Here is an 11398-nt window from a genome sequence, read left to right on the forward strand (position 1 = left end):
AACATCAACTGCAGGCAACCGCTAGTCTTTACAACTTGAATTTCTCCTTCATTTCTCTTGGAAAACCATCAAGCTGTACATAAATGTAGGGTGTTACCCTGGAGGACAGTACACTTATTCTTTGATGTTTATCAATTGAAAGCAAAAGAGAACCTTTTATTAAGTAAGCCTTCACAAATCATGCGCAGTAAAATTCTGTTAGTTGAACCACACCCAATTCATTATAGTATGTGTTATAATTTTGGCATAAGTTGAAGTTTATGTTTTTTATTTACTATGAGAAAAAAATAGGCTACAAAATTAAAGGAAAAACACTGTTTATACATCTTGTCATTTTTACACATCTATTAGCAACGATGTTCCCAACTATTTTATATCTGTGAGAATTATGAATGTGCATTATAGAAAATGTAGAAGCATAGAAATGAATTTTTTAAAATTACCTGCCGATAACCATTGTTAACGTTTTGGTGCATTTTCTTCCAGTCTTAGTAAGATGGAAGCTTTAAATATAGATCCCTGTATCTTAGGAACTAGAAATGTGGCAAAGGCAGTTCCTAATGAGACCGAGGAAATGTTGTTTATTTAGTCATGCCCTTGTACTTTGGAGGCAGCACTGTCTGTTGACAGAGCATATTAAAGAAGTTCCCTAGATGTGCCCGCATTTGCTAATTAGCAGTCTGGTGTTTATGATATTACATTCTGTTAATCAGCCTGGGAGCTGCAGTACCCAGCCTTCTAGAAACTCCCCTTCCCTGGCCTTGGGTGCCCCATCCCAGGTGAGGGTGTTGAAAGCCAAGCTTAGGGAAACGCATTTTTGACAAGGGACAAGGGTCCCGTGAAGCCCGAGCATCTCAGTGGCACCATGAAGACAAGACCCACGCTGAATTGCTCTCCACATGTGATTGCGAGAAACCAAGTGTGTCCGCCCCGCTCACGCTTAGTGAATGCTCAGTAACATGTCCCCCCTTACCGTAGACAACATCGCTTCGGAACTGGAGAACTTCATGGGACTCATCGAGGTCGTGACGGGCTACGTGAAGATCCGCCACTCTCATGCCTTGGTCTCCTTGTCCTTCCTGAAGAACCTTCGCCAGATCCTAGGAGAGGAGCAGCTAGAGGGGTAAGTGCTCCAAATTTCACAAGCTGACATTCTCCCACCACAGAGTAAGCAGCCTGCATTTTAAAGTTCTGTGTTTCTAAGGGAAGAGCCCTTTCTCATTAAAAAGAAGAAGTGAAAATGACAGCAGTGCGGGCGCCCTGAGTGAGGACCCACCTCCTTACATGGGGTCTTGTGTAGTCACAATTCTCTGTCCTCAGGACTGGGTTGTGACCCATCCAGGGTTACGTGTCTGACTGTGGCCAGCAAAGCAGCAGGTGGGGCTGCAGTAGGGGGCTGTTTCTGCCAAAAGCACTGGGAGTGGATCTGAAGTGCTTACCTCTCCATGAAATCATCATTTATGGGTCCCTTATCTGCCTCAGGGTGCTGTAGTCCACTACGTAAAAGCCATTCCATCTTTTCAGATGTATTAGAACATCACAGATTTGGAGGCATATGAACAGTTCATTTTGTTACAAAGAAATCTTGATTCACAGAATTGTTTCTATTGATCAGCTTGTAGGATTTGTGCTATTCATAGAATTTTTGCCTTCTGCAGAGACATGCTTTGTGATAAGGGTTTTAAAGTAGCCGGAGGCCTTTCACCAGAGGAGGAATAAAAGCGGGTGCTTCCTGCACGCACAATTTCTCTCCAGCACTTAGCCCAGGTGTTCCTTTGCGTATATGCTTCTCTTTACTGACACGCCCCGCCCTCCGCCGACTTTAAATACAGCTCTTGCCTGGCTTTAAGCTAATGCTTTGAAATAAAAGGAGACATCCATTAATGAGTTAATTCCTTCTAAAGAGAATTTGGGGAAATAATTTAGGAAAGCAAGAGGTGGGAAGGTCATGAGAAAGGTTGTCCTTGCTGATTTATGTGCCCCGACTGGATAAAGTTACCGCATAAGGGTTTCCTTACAGCCTTCCTGCTTTTTCTCAGACTCACTCTTGGTCAGTCTTAAATTCTTAAAATTCCATCATCTGATATAGCTAAAGAGAGAGGGCAGCTCTTCATTCCATCCTTGAAAAGCACACTGTCCTCCCCACTGGGAACAATGATTCTTCAGAAAAATGTCTTTCTTTTGGTGAATCCAAGGAGGCTGCCACTGTGGCCAGCCCAAGTATCCCAGGTCACCGACAAGGCAAGCCGAGGCTCTGACAATTTGAGGTGATGGTGTTACTGTTGGTTGTATTAAATTTTAAAATGAATTTTAGCACAGTTCTTTTATTTTTTTTCCTCCAAGTAGGTTTGTGTTTCTGGAAACCCTGGTGTTGGTAAGCACTTTTGCTTTGGCGTATTGGTTGGTACCTGCAAGTTTTCCTGCTGCTTGAGGATACACATTCTTTTTTTTTTTTTTCCAGGCTGAACAAGTGATATACATAGAGGGGAAAGCTAACAGGAGAGTTTAATTCATTTTTGGGGGGAATTATTACATGATGTGATTACCTTTCAGTTGTGTGTTAACTAAAAGTATTAGGCACTTGATTGTAGCTGAAAATTAAAGTGTGATTTTTATTTGCAAGAATATTTATGATGTATTTCTCATTATCTGAATCATGTGTAAAACCCAGAGTCCCAGTGGGGTCTTCTTACAGATGTATGTCATTGCTTAGGGCATTGTTTGGGCCACTTCCAAGCTCAGCTAAGCTTCAGGCCCCTGCCCTGCTGAGAGTACTTTAGATGTCAGGGAAGGGCAATGGTGAACCTGCTGCTGGTTATTAGCCCTTGTAGCTCTGAGGATGCTGGGCTTCTAGCCTTGGATTCCTGCCTGCCATTGTTTGGAGGCTCTCTCTTTAGATAGAGCTTGAGAACCTTGCCTCTCTTGATGGGAGCTGTGTTCTCTGAGCTGCCTTCCTCACCCATGACCAAAAATGTATGGGTCATCCTTGCTTGTGATGAAGACCCCTACTGGCTTTGTATCAGGTGTGACCAGTAGCAACAACTCAATTCTGTATTTCTCAGATTTAGGAAGAGGGTTAGGTCCAGCCCCTTTGCCTACTCCCCTCACTCCTGTAAGAAGGGAAGAGTCACACAGATACAGAGAACAAACTAGTGGTTACCAGTGGGGAGAGGGAAGGAGGGAGGGGCAATTTAGGAGAAGGGGATTAAGAGGTACAAACTATTACATATAAAATAAATAAGCTACAAGGATATATTGTACAACACAGGGAACATAGCTGATATTTTATAACTATAAATGGAATATAACCTTTAAAAATTGTGAATCACTATGTGTACACATGAAACATATAATACTGTACATCAACTATACTTCAATAAAAATAAATAAATTTTTTAAGAGAATGCAAAATGAGCTATAAAAAGAGACAGTCTTCTGCTCAAACCTGAATAAAAAAGAAAAAAAAGGGAAGAGTCAGAGGGAGGAAGAGAAGAAAGGTAGATGATAAATAGATAAATGCCAGCAGTGCCGAACAGAGCTTGCAGAGTGCTAGAAAAGACACATGCCATGGGCATGAAAAAGAGTCAGGTATCTGATTAAGAAGATCAGACAGGGGACTTCCCTGGCAGTCCATTGGTTAAGACTTTGACTTCCAACGCAGGGGGCGCGGCTTCGATCCCTTGTTGGGGAGCCAAGATCCCACATGCCTCCTGGCCAAGAAACCAAAACATAAAACAGAAGCAATATTGTAACAGATTCAATAAAGACTTTAAAAATGGTCCACATCAAAAAAACCTTAAAAAAGAAAAAAACAAAAACAAAAGAAGAAGAAGATCAGACAGGCTTCTGAGAAGAGGTGGCTTTTGAGATGGGCCTTGGAGGGTTTCCAGAAACAGCAAAAAGCAGAGGGTAAAGAAAGGCATTTCAGGACAGGCGGCAGCAGCAAAGGCAACGAGTTGGGGCATCCTGGGACCTGTTTGGCAAATAATACTGGAGAGGTAGGTGGTATGAGAATTACGTAAGCTGTTATGCACCCAGGTATGGAGGTTATAATTTGGAGAGGCAGTGGAACCTTTTCCGGGCTTTTGAGTTACCAGAGTGTCAATAGAACATTTCACTTGAGTGTGCTTTTGGTGTAAGCCAAGATGACTTTTACCCCACGGGTTCCCACACTTTGCTATACATTAGATTCATCTGGGGACTTTTAAGAAATCCTGATGCCCAAGTTGCACTCTGTCCCAATTCAATCAGAATGTTTGGGGGTGGGATCCAAGCATCATTGCTTTTCAAAAGATGCCCAGGTAATTTCAATGTGCAGCAAAGATTGGAAACCACTATTTTACCCCTTTATTCCTTCTTCTCAGAAGCATATCCCCAAAGCCCTTTGATTTTTTTGCCTAAATATTTTCTTGTCACACTGTTCCTTAAAGTATGATTTTTCTTTTACCTCTCATAACCAATGAGAATATAAGTAAGTGCTTCCATTTGGTTCAGTGGGAAGAAAGTTTTGTAGCCTTTTGTTTTGATGGAGAACAGACAAATTTGTAGTACAGAGATCCTTTGTATGTGTTACCCTTAGCTTTCCAAACTGGAACTGAGACCCATCTCCAAATGTCTCCTGAGTAGCCCAGACCACGGAGTCAAGTCCAGAGTATGAAATTCAAGAACTTTACCTGGAGTAGACCTCTTAGTCCTCACTCAGAGTGAGCTGATCCTGGAATTTGATGTCCAGGCTGGTGACAGACATAGGCAAAATCACATCGGAACAGACAGCAGGGCTGCTGGTCTCTGGAGAAAGGGGCCAGACAACATAGGCAGTCTTCAGTTTGTCCAGAAGAATTCGGATGGCCAAGGCTTCCTTGAGGACATTACTCTGTGTAAGGTGATGTGTTTCTGGAGTAATAACCTTAGACATTAAGAAGATCAAGGTTGGGCTTCCCTGGTGGCACAGTGGTTGAGAGTCCGCCTGCCGATGCAGGGGACGCGGGTTCGTGCCCCAGTCCGGGAAGATCCCACATGCCGTGGAGCGGCTAGGCCCGTGAGTCATGGCCGCTGAGCCTGCGCGTCCGGAGCCTGTGCTCCGCAACGGGAGAGACCACAACCGCGAGAGGCCCGCGTACCGCAAAAAAAAAAAAAAAAGATCAAGGTTGTGCTATTTTGGAAAGAAATGGATTTTGGAATACACATGTACAAGATTCCTATGAAATGGCTAATTTTTAAGCCCTTGAATATGAAAGAGAATATTTCTGTTCTCTGAAAAAATTCCCTTATTTGAACAACCGTATTTTGTGATACATCAGATAAATGAATTAAAATTTCAAATTTGTTGGTGCCACCAAGGGTTGTTGCCCTGAAAAGAATAAGAGTAGATGGAGGTGGTGGGTTATAAGAATTGGAATTCTTGGATGCGGTTAGGCATCTCTGCTCATGTTCCCACCACTTGACTTTGCAACACTTTGTGCTTTATTCTGCCTTCTTGCAACTCTAAGATTAGGTTGCAACATGGCTATACTTTAACACTTCTTCCAGACTTCCAAAAAATATATACTCAGACATGTGACTCAGCAGTTCCAGGCTCTACCCCGTTATCTACCCAACAGAAATGAAAACATGTCCACACAAGACTTGTATGTGATTGCTCATAGCAGTGTTATTCATGATACCAACCCCCCCCCCACCAAAATACCCCACTGGAAACAATCCAAATGTCCATCAGGAGATAAATGGATAAATAAAATGTGGCACAATTACTGCCCAACAATAATGTAACAACATGAGTGAACCTCAGAAACATTAGGCTAAGTGAAAAAAAGCCAGACACAAAAGGCTACACATTTTGTGATTCCATTAATATGTGCTTTGTAGAAAAGGCAAAACTATGGAGGCAGAAAGCAGATCAGTGAAGAGCTGAGGATGGAATTGGAGCTTGACCACCATCGGGAATGAAGAACTTTGGCGTGACGAAAATGTTCTGAAAATGCATCGTGGTGATGGTTAGACACCTGTGTGAATTTACTGAAGCTTCTGGAACTGTACACTTATAATGAGTGAATTTTTTTGGTAGATAAATTATACCTCAGTAAAGCTGTTTTTAAAACCCTCAAAGAGGAAACGTTTTCAGAGTATCTGTTTGGTGCCTAGTGCCACTTGAATATAAATTCCCACCCTTGCTGAACCTCCAAGGCTGGTGTAAATATTGAACTTTGGGGGAGATTGGACGTGGTAGAAAGCAATCCGTTGCACACAGGTTGGAGGCAGCATATGTGAAAAGACCAAATCCTGCATCAGTTGCAGATGGCTCGGCTGCTGGAGACAAGCCCCCACTTGCTGGGTTCTGATGCCACCGAGGGACCGCCCGAAAGAGGCCATGGTTTTTTCTCTGAGAAATGAAAGGGACTAATGATTTTTTTTTTTTTTCCAATTTGTCAGCAAAGTTTGGAAAGGGGGGAATGTCCCTTCCTGCCCCCATGTTCTGGAGACCCCACCCTCAGCCCCATCTGTCCCAGGTGGGGAGAAGCCAAAGAAATACCTTGCCTAGAGTTATTGCTTAGCGAGAGTGGAGATGACACTCCACCCCGATCTTTGGATTCCCACGTGCAGTGGTCTGAGCCCTGGACCCGGGGCTGTCTTCTAAGTACCACTCGAATCCTCAGCACTTTGCCTTCCTTTGCTTCCCCATCCTTCCTGCCCTTCATTCGAGCAGGCAGGGAGGTGGTGGTGTTGACAACTTAGAAGTAGGACAGCCCTGAGAATGGAGCCATAAATAAAACAGTTAGGTGTATAGTATGTGCTGGGCGTTTAGAATATTGATGCAGATAATATATAGATGTCCTCAAGGAGATAACCTCCCACATTGGTCTACATTTTGGCAGATGGGGCCCACCCAAGCATAGAAACAAACATTTTTTGCAACCTTGAAGAGAGCTGGGGCCAGGATACCAATATAGATAAAACCCAGGCACCACGGAGCCTGTGTAAGGGACAGAAGAGTAAACAGATAATTTTTAAAAATATGTTTTGAATGTAAAGGCAGTTAGCTTAGAAACAATTAGGAAATCACATTTACAGAATAATTGACTTAAACAGGCATTTCCTTTAGGGAACAATAAAATCTAAGTGTGTTGAAGATATGCAGACAAGTTTCTGCCTTTTACCATCTCTTAATCTTCACCTGATCGTGGAAGGAATGTGTGGGCAGCCGGGCCTCCAGCTGGGGTTGGGAAAACAAGAGCAGTATTGACAGGCAGCTCGTGAATGGCTTGATTATCATTGTGTTGAGGGTTTCACTTTTATTTTTCTGTCGCTTACACAAGCTCCATAACGCCCGGGTTTTATTGATATTGGTATCCTGGCTCCAGGCCTTCTCAGTGTTGTAAAAAAATGTTTATGTTTACTGTAAAAAGATAATCTTGCTTTTCAAAGTGATTAGTCACATACACAGAATTTCAGTGTGCCTGCCATTCATTTGTCAAATTCCTGATTTATAATTCATGCTCCCTCCCTTGGGGAGAAGCTTGTTTTGTTCAGAAGGTATTTTCGGTGCGGTTATATTCTCTGCTAGTGAAATTAGTTTACTAAAATAAAAGCCTCATCCTAGGTTGAGTCAGCAATTTGACCTGGGTAATTGGCCTTTACTCCCGGCCCAGAGCTTTCTGCACCAACAAGGAGATTTTGTCCCTTGTGGCCTACTTGGGAACCTGGGAGCAGCCAGACCCATGGGGTTCGTGTTGATGCCGCAGAGTGTCCTTCAGAGCTGGGACTATTCCGAGGGCAAGAGTGGCCTATGATAGGAGGCATCTGCCTCCACCTGTGAACCCCTCCTCCGGTTGTATAACTCTGCGGACACCCCTTCTCCCGGCAGCATCACCTGCAGCCTGGCAGTGAGGGAGCAGATGGCGGGGGGCACTATGGACCCCACCTTCCACCTGCCACGCCACCCTCCTGCACACATGGCCTTGTGGTACATAGCCCAAGTCTAGATTCCTTTGGACAATGTCTTACATTCCTTTTCCAGCAGATGTTGGGGAGTGAGCTCTTGCTGAAAGGAAAGGATTTGTTGACTTGCCAGTTTTTGTCACCTGGTTTGGTGGCCGTGAATGTGTCGAGGCCTCAGGTGGGTTTGTGAGGAGCCTGGCTTGGCTTCTGAGGTGCTGCCTCTGGACTCATTGGCTCATTGCGCCTCTGTGTGGGCAGGATCCCCACCCCCACCCCCAGCACCTGCGCCGACGTGACCCGGTGCTCGTGGAGGGGCTGGGCTTCAGGCTGGGGGAGCAGATCCCATCTCAGCTCAGTAACTCCTCCTGGGCCCTTAAAACCGACAGGGAGCTCATATGACACCGTTTGTGCCCCTTGTTGTCCAATAAGTGAGTAAACGGAGCTACAGAAAGCACTGAGTGACCTGCCTGTGGCTGTGCAGCTCATAAATGGCATTGATAGTCCTGGACCCCTGTCTCTGAATGCCTCATGAATTCCCAGGGAAATGTACAGGTGGGCTTCACAGCACTGGAACCATAGCTTTTGCTTTGCTCTCAATGAGTGAGACTCAGGCTGTGGACTGACCGGCGGATAGAGTCCTGGTAGAGGTCCTGGTCCGGGTGTAAGTGAACCTCACCGGATGCACAGAGGTGCCCAGTGGACACCACCCAGCGCAGAGCAGGTCTCTGGGCTTCTGTCTGGGCTGTCCCGACTCTGGAAAGAAGGTTGGGATCCTTTCCTTCTCTACTATTTATGGGTTGGATCCCTGAGTGGGTCCTAGACATAGCTCAAAATGTGGCACCAGTTCTTAGACTCAGTTTTGTAGAAGGTGCTTGAGTGAGCCCCAGAAGGAAACAGGCTGGGGGATAGGAGGGGGAGAAGGGTCTGAGTTCTGTGGGGAGCAGACCTGTCAGCACAGAGGACTCAGATGGCATCTGTGACCCTGCCTGCCTGGTTTACCAACGGACCCAGACAGAAAGGACCTGCAAGGCTCTTTCTCCAGACCCCAAGCTGGAGCTGTCTGCTCTCTTGCCTCCCCGGGTATGGGTTTGTCTCTGGGTGGCCAGTGCTAGTGGTTGCCGATGCTGGCTGTCCCCCCACCTCTCCTTCAGAAGCAGATGGGTCTGCTGCTTCTGTGTCCACCCACTGGGAGCAGGACCGATGTCTGACTTGGTCGGCTTTGGACCCCCAGCCCCTCGGTGGTGCCCAGCGTCTGTTAGACCAGTGCTTCTCCAAGTGTGGTCCCAGCATCACCTGGGCGCTAGTTAAAAATGCAGATTCTGGGCTTCCCTGGTGGCCCAGTGGTTGAGGGTCTGCCTGCCGATGCAGGGGACACGGGTTTGTGCCCCAGTCTGGGAAGATCCCACATGCCGTGGAGCGTCTGGGCCCGTGAGCCATGGCCGCTGAGCCTGCGCGTCCGGAGCCTGTGCTCCGCAACGGGAGAGGCCACGGCAGTGAGAGGCCCGTGTACCGCGAAAAAAAAAAAAAAATGCAGATTCTCAGCCCACCCAGACTTCCTAATGAGAAACTCCCGGAGTGGGGCCCAGCCCTCTAAAAATAAGCTTTGTGCACCCTAAACTTGTTGGACACTGAGTTGCTGTTGCCTGGATGGGTGGCCTGGGGGAATGCCCACTGGGGGCCATTTATCTTCCCCCACCTTCCCTGGGGATTTCGGCTGAGGCTTTTCAGGGTGAGGTGAATCTGGAGGAGGGAGCTGACCCAGGGTTGGTCCACCCCCGAGTCTGTCTCCCTGTCCCATTCTCTCTCCTACCCCATCATATGCTGCTGACAGCACTGATGGGATGGGATTTACCCCCAAGGATAATGGCAGACTTCCTACAGCAAATTTGTAAGCTGTTCCCGTTGAGTAGCAGAGCATATCTGTTCTCCCATGGACTGATTTCAAGCTCATCGTACATACTCTGCCTCAGGGAAGTAACCAGAGGCATTTCTAGGGAATGATTTGAGTAGCATCCTCCAGTGTGAGAAGCATTATTGTTGGTAATAGGGGTCATCAAATTAATTAGTGTTTTATCTATTTGATATTGTCCTTGAATCATATTGTTGCTATTGTTAACAGTTACTATTCTTTCTTAGATACCGTTAATAACTACATCTCTTACCCGCAAAGGCAGTGTTTTTTGGAGCCTTGTGGCGAAGAGGCACAGCATGGGGTGTCTGGTGGCAAAGGGCAAGGGTGCTGATGCTGATATCTGTGCTTCTAGGAATTACTCCTTCTACGTCCTCGACAACCAGAACTTGCAGCAGCTGTGGGACTGGGACCACCGCAACCTGACCATCAAAGCCGGGAAAATGTACTTTGCTTTCAATCCCAAACTGTGTGTTTCCGAGATTTACCGCATGGAGGAAGTGACGGGGACTAAAGGGCGCCAGAGCAAAGGGGACATAAACACCAGGAACAATGGAGAGAGAGCCTCCTGTGAGTGGACCCTCCTCCTATCTACACAGCAGCTTCCGTTCGTGGCCCCCTCCTTGTTTCATATGGGGCCTCCTTAACGAGCACTTTGCTCACACGTGGATATCTTCAAAGGCAGTAGTGGGGCAGATTCATATTTGTAAATTTTCCGTAGCATCTATTTGTGTGTGCTAAACATTTGTAAATGTGTTCTCACTCAGATTTTAAAGAGGTGCTTACAGAATACACAGAGTTAAGAGTCTTTTATGCTCAGGCACACCGTTGGATTATTTTCTAGGGGAGAGCTGGTCCTGTCCAGCCCCGGGAGGGAGCAAGCCCGGCCCTCCGTCTCTGGAGTGGAGGGGAGGCCAGGGGCCCCCGTCCCTGACCTGGCCTCCACCTGGTTCCTACCACAACATGAGAGGTGGAGGGAGCCTGCCTCCCTGGATTGCTACTGCTTTTTAAATTTAGAACAGTATAATTATAATCTTACACTGATTATGCAACTTCTACTTTAAGGTTTCGCCTCTGAGCGGTGAGTTTCTCACCTAACCCTGTATGTAAAACTGCTTTTAAAAATGGTGTGGTTCTGTGTGGCTGGATCAAGTTATAAAAATAGTCTCTCCACCATCGGCTTTTGATAAGGGACAGGTATTAGAAAAGAATAATCTACGTGATCCAGGGTGATTTGCACGTGCGCTCACGGCGCAAGAGAATCTGCGAAACCGTCAGCATTGGACTTCGTTTTGCTGGCTCTGGATTTACCTGGTAGACACTCGAGTTGCTCGGGAAGAGTTTTTAGAGTCGAGAAACCAGATGGGCCTTCTCCCTCACGTGCCGCGCCACAGCCCTCACCACATTCCCCGTTCAGACCATAGCAGAAGCGGATGCAGCAAAGTGTTTTCCTTAGAGTGGGCCAGTCTGTCCTGTCAGGTCATGAATGCAGTAGCTATTTATTTTCCCTTGAAAATGAAATCATGTTTCCTCTCTAAATAACACTTCAGCAGG

At 46.2% G+C, this 11398-nt stretch overlaps 1 protein-coding gene across 1 annotated transcript in view; it reads left to right on the forward strand.

The window, feature by feature from the left end:
- IGF1R (insulin like growth factor 1 receptor) overlaps positions 1-11398 on the forward strand; it is a 314191-nt gene that overhangs the window by 258246 nt on the left and 44547 nt on the right. Inside the window, exons 5-6 of the mRNA XM_007470089.1 lie at positions 979-1123; positions 10200-10414. Of these exons, the coding sequence (XP_007470151.1) occupies positions 979-1123; positions 10200-10414 (360 nt within the window). The remainder of the gene's footprint in view (positions 1-978; positions 1124-10199; positions 10415-11398) is intronic.

This window comes from Lipotes vexillifer, unplaced genomic scaffold, assembly GCF_000442215.2.
Source record: "Lipotes vexillifer unplaced genomic scaffold, Lipotes_vexillifer_v1.1 scaffold695, whole genome shotgun sequence".
NCBI classification, from domain to species: Eukaryota; Metazoa; Chordata; class Mammalia; order Artiodactyla; family Lipotidae; genus Lipotes; species Lipotes vexillifer.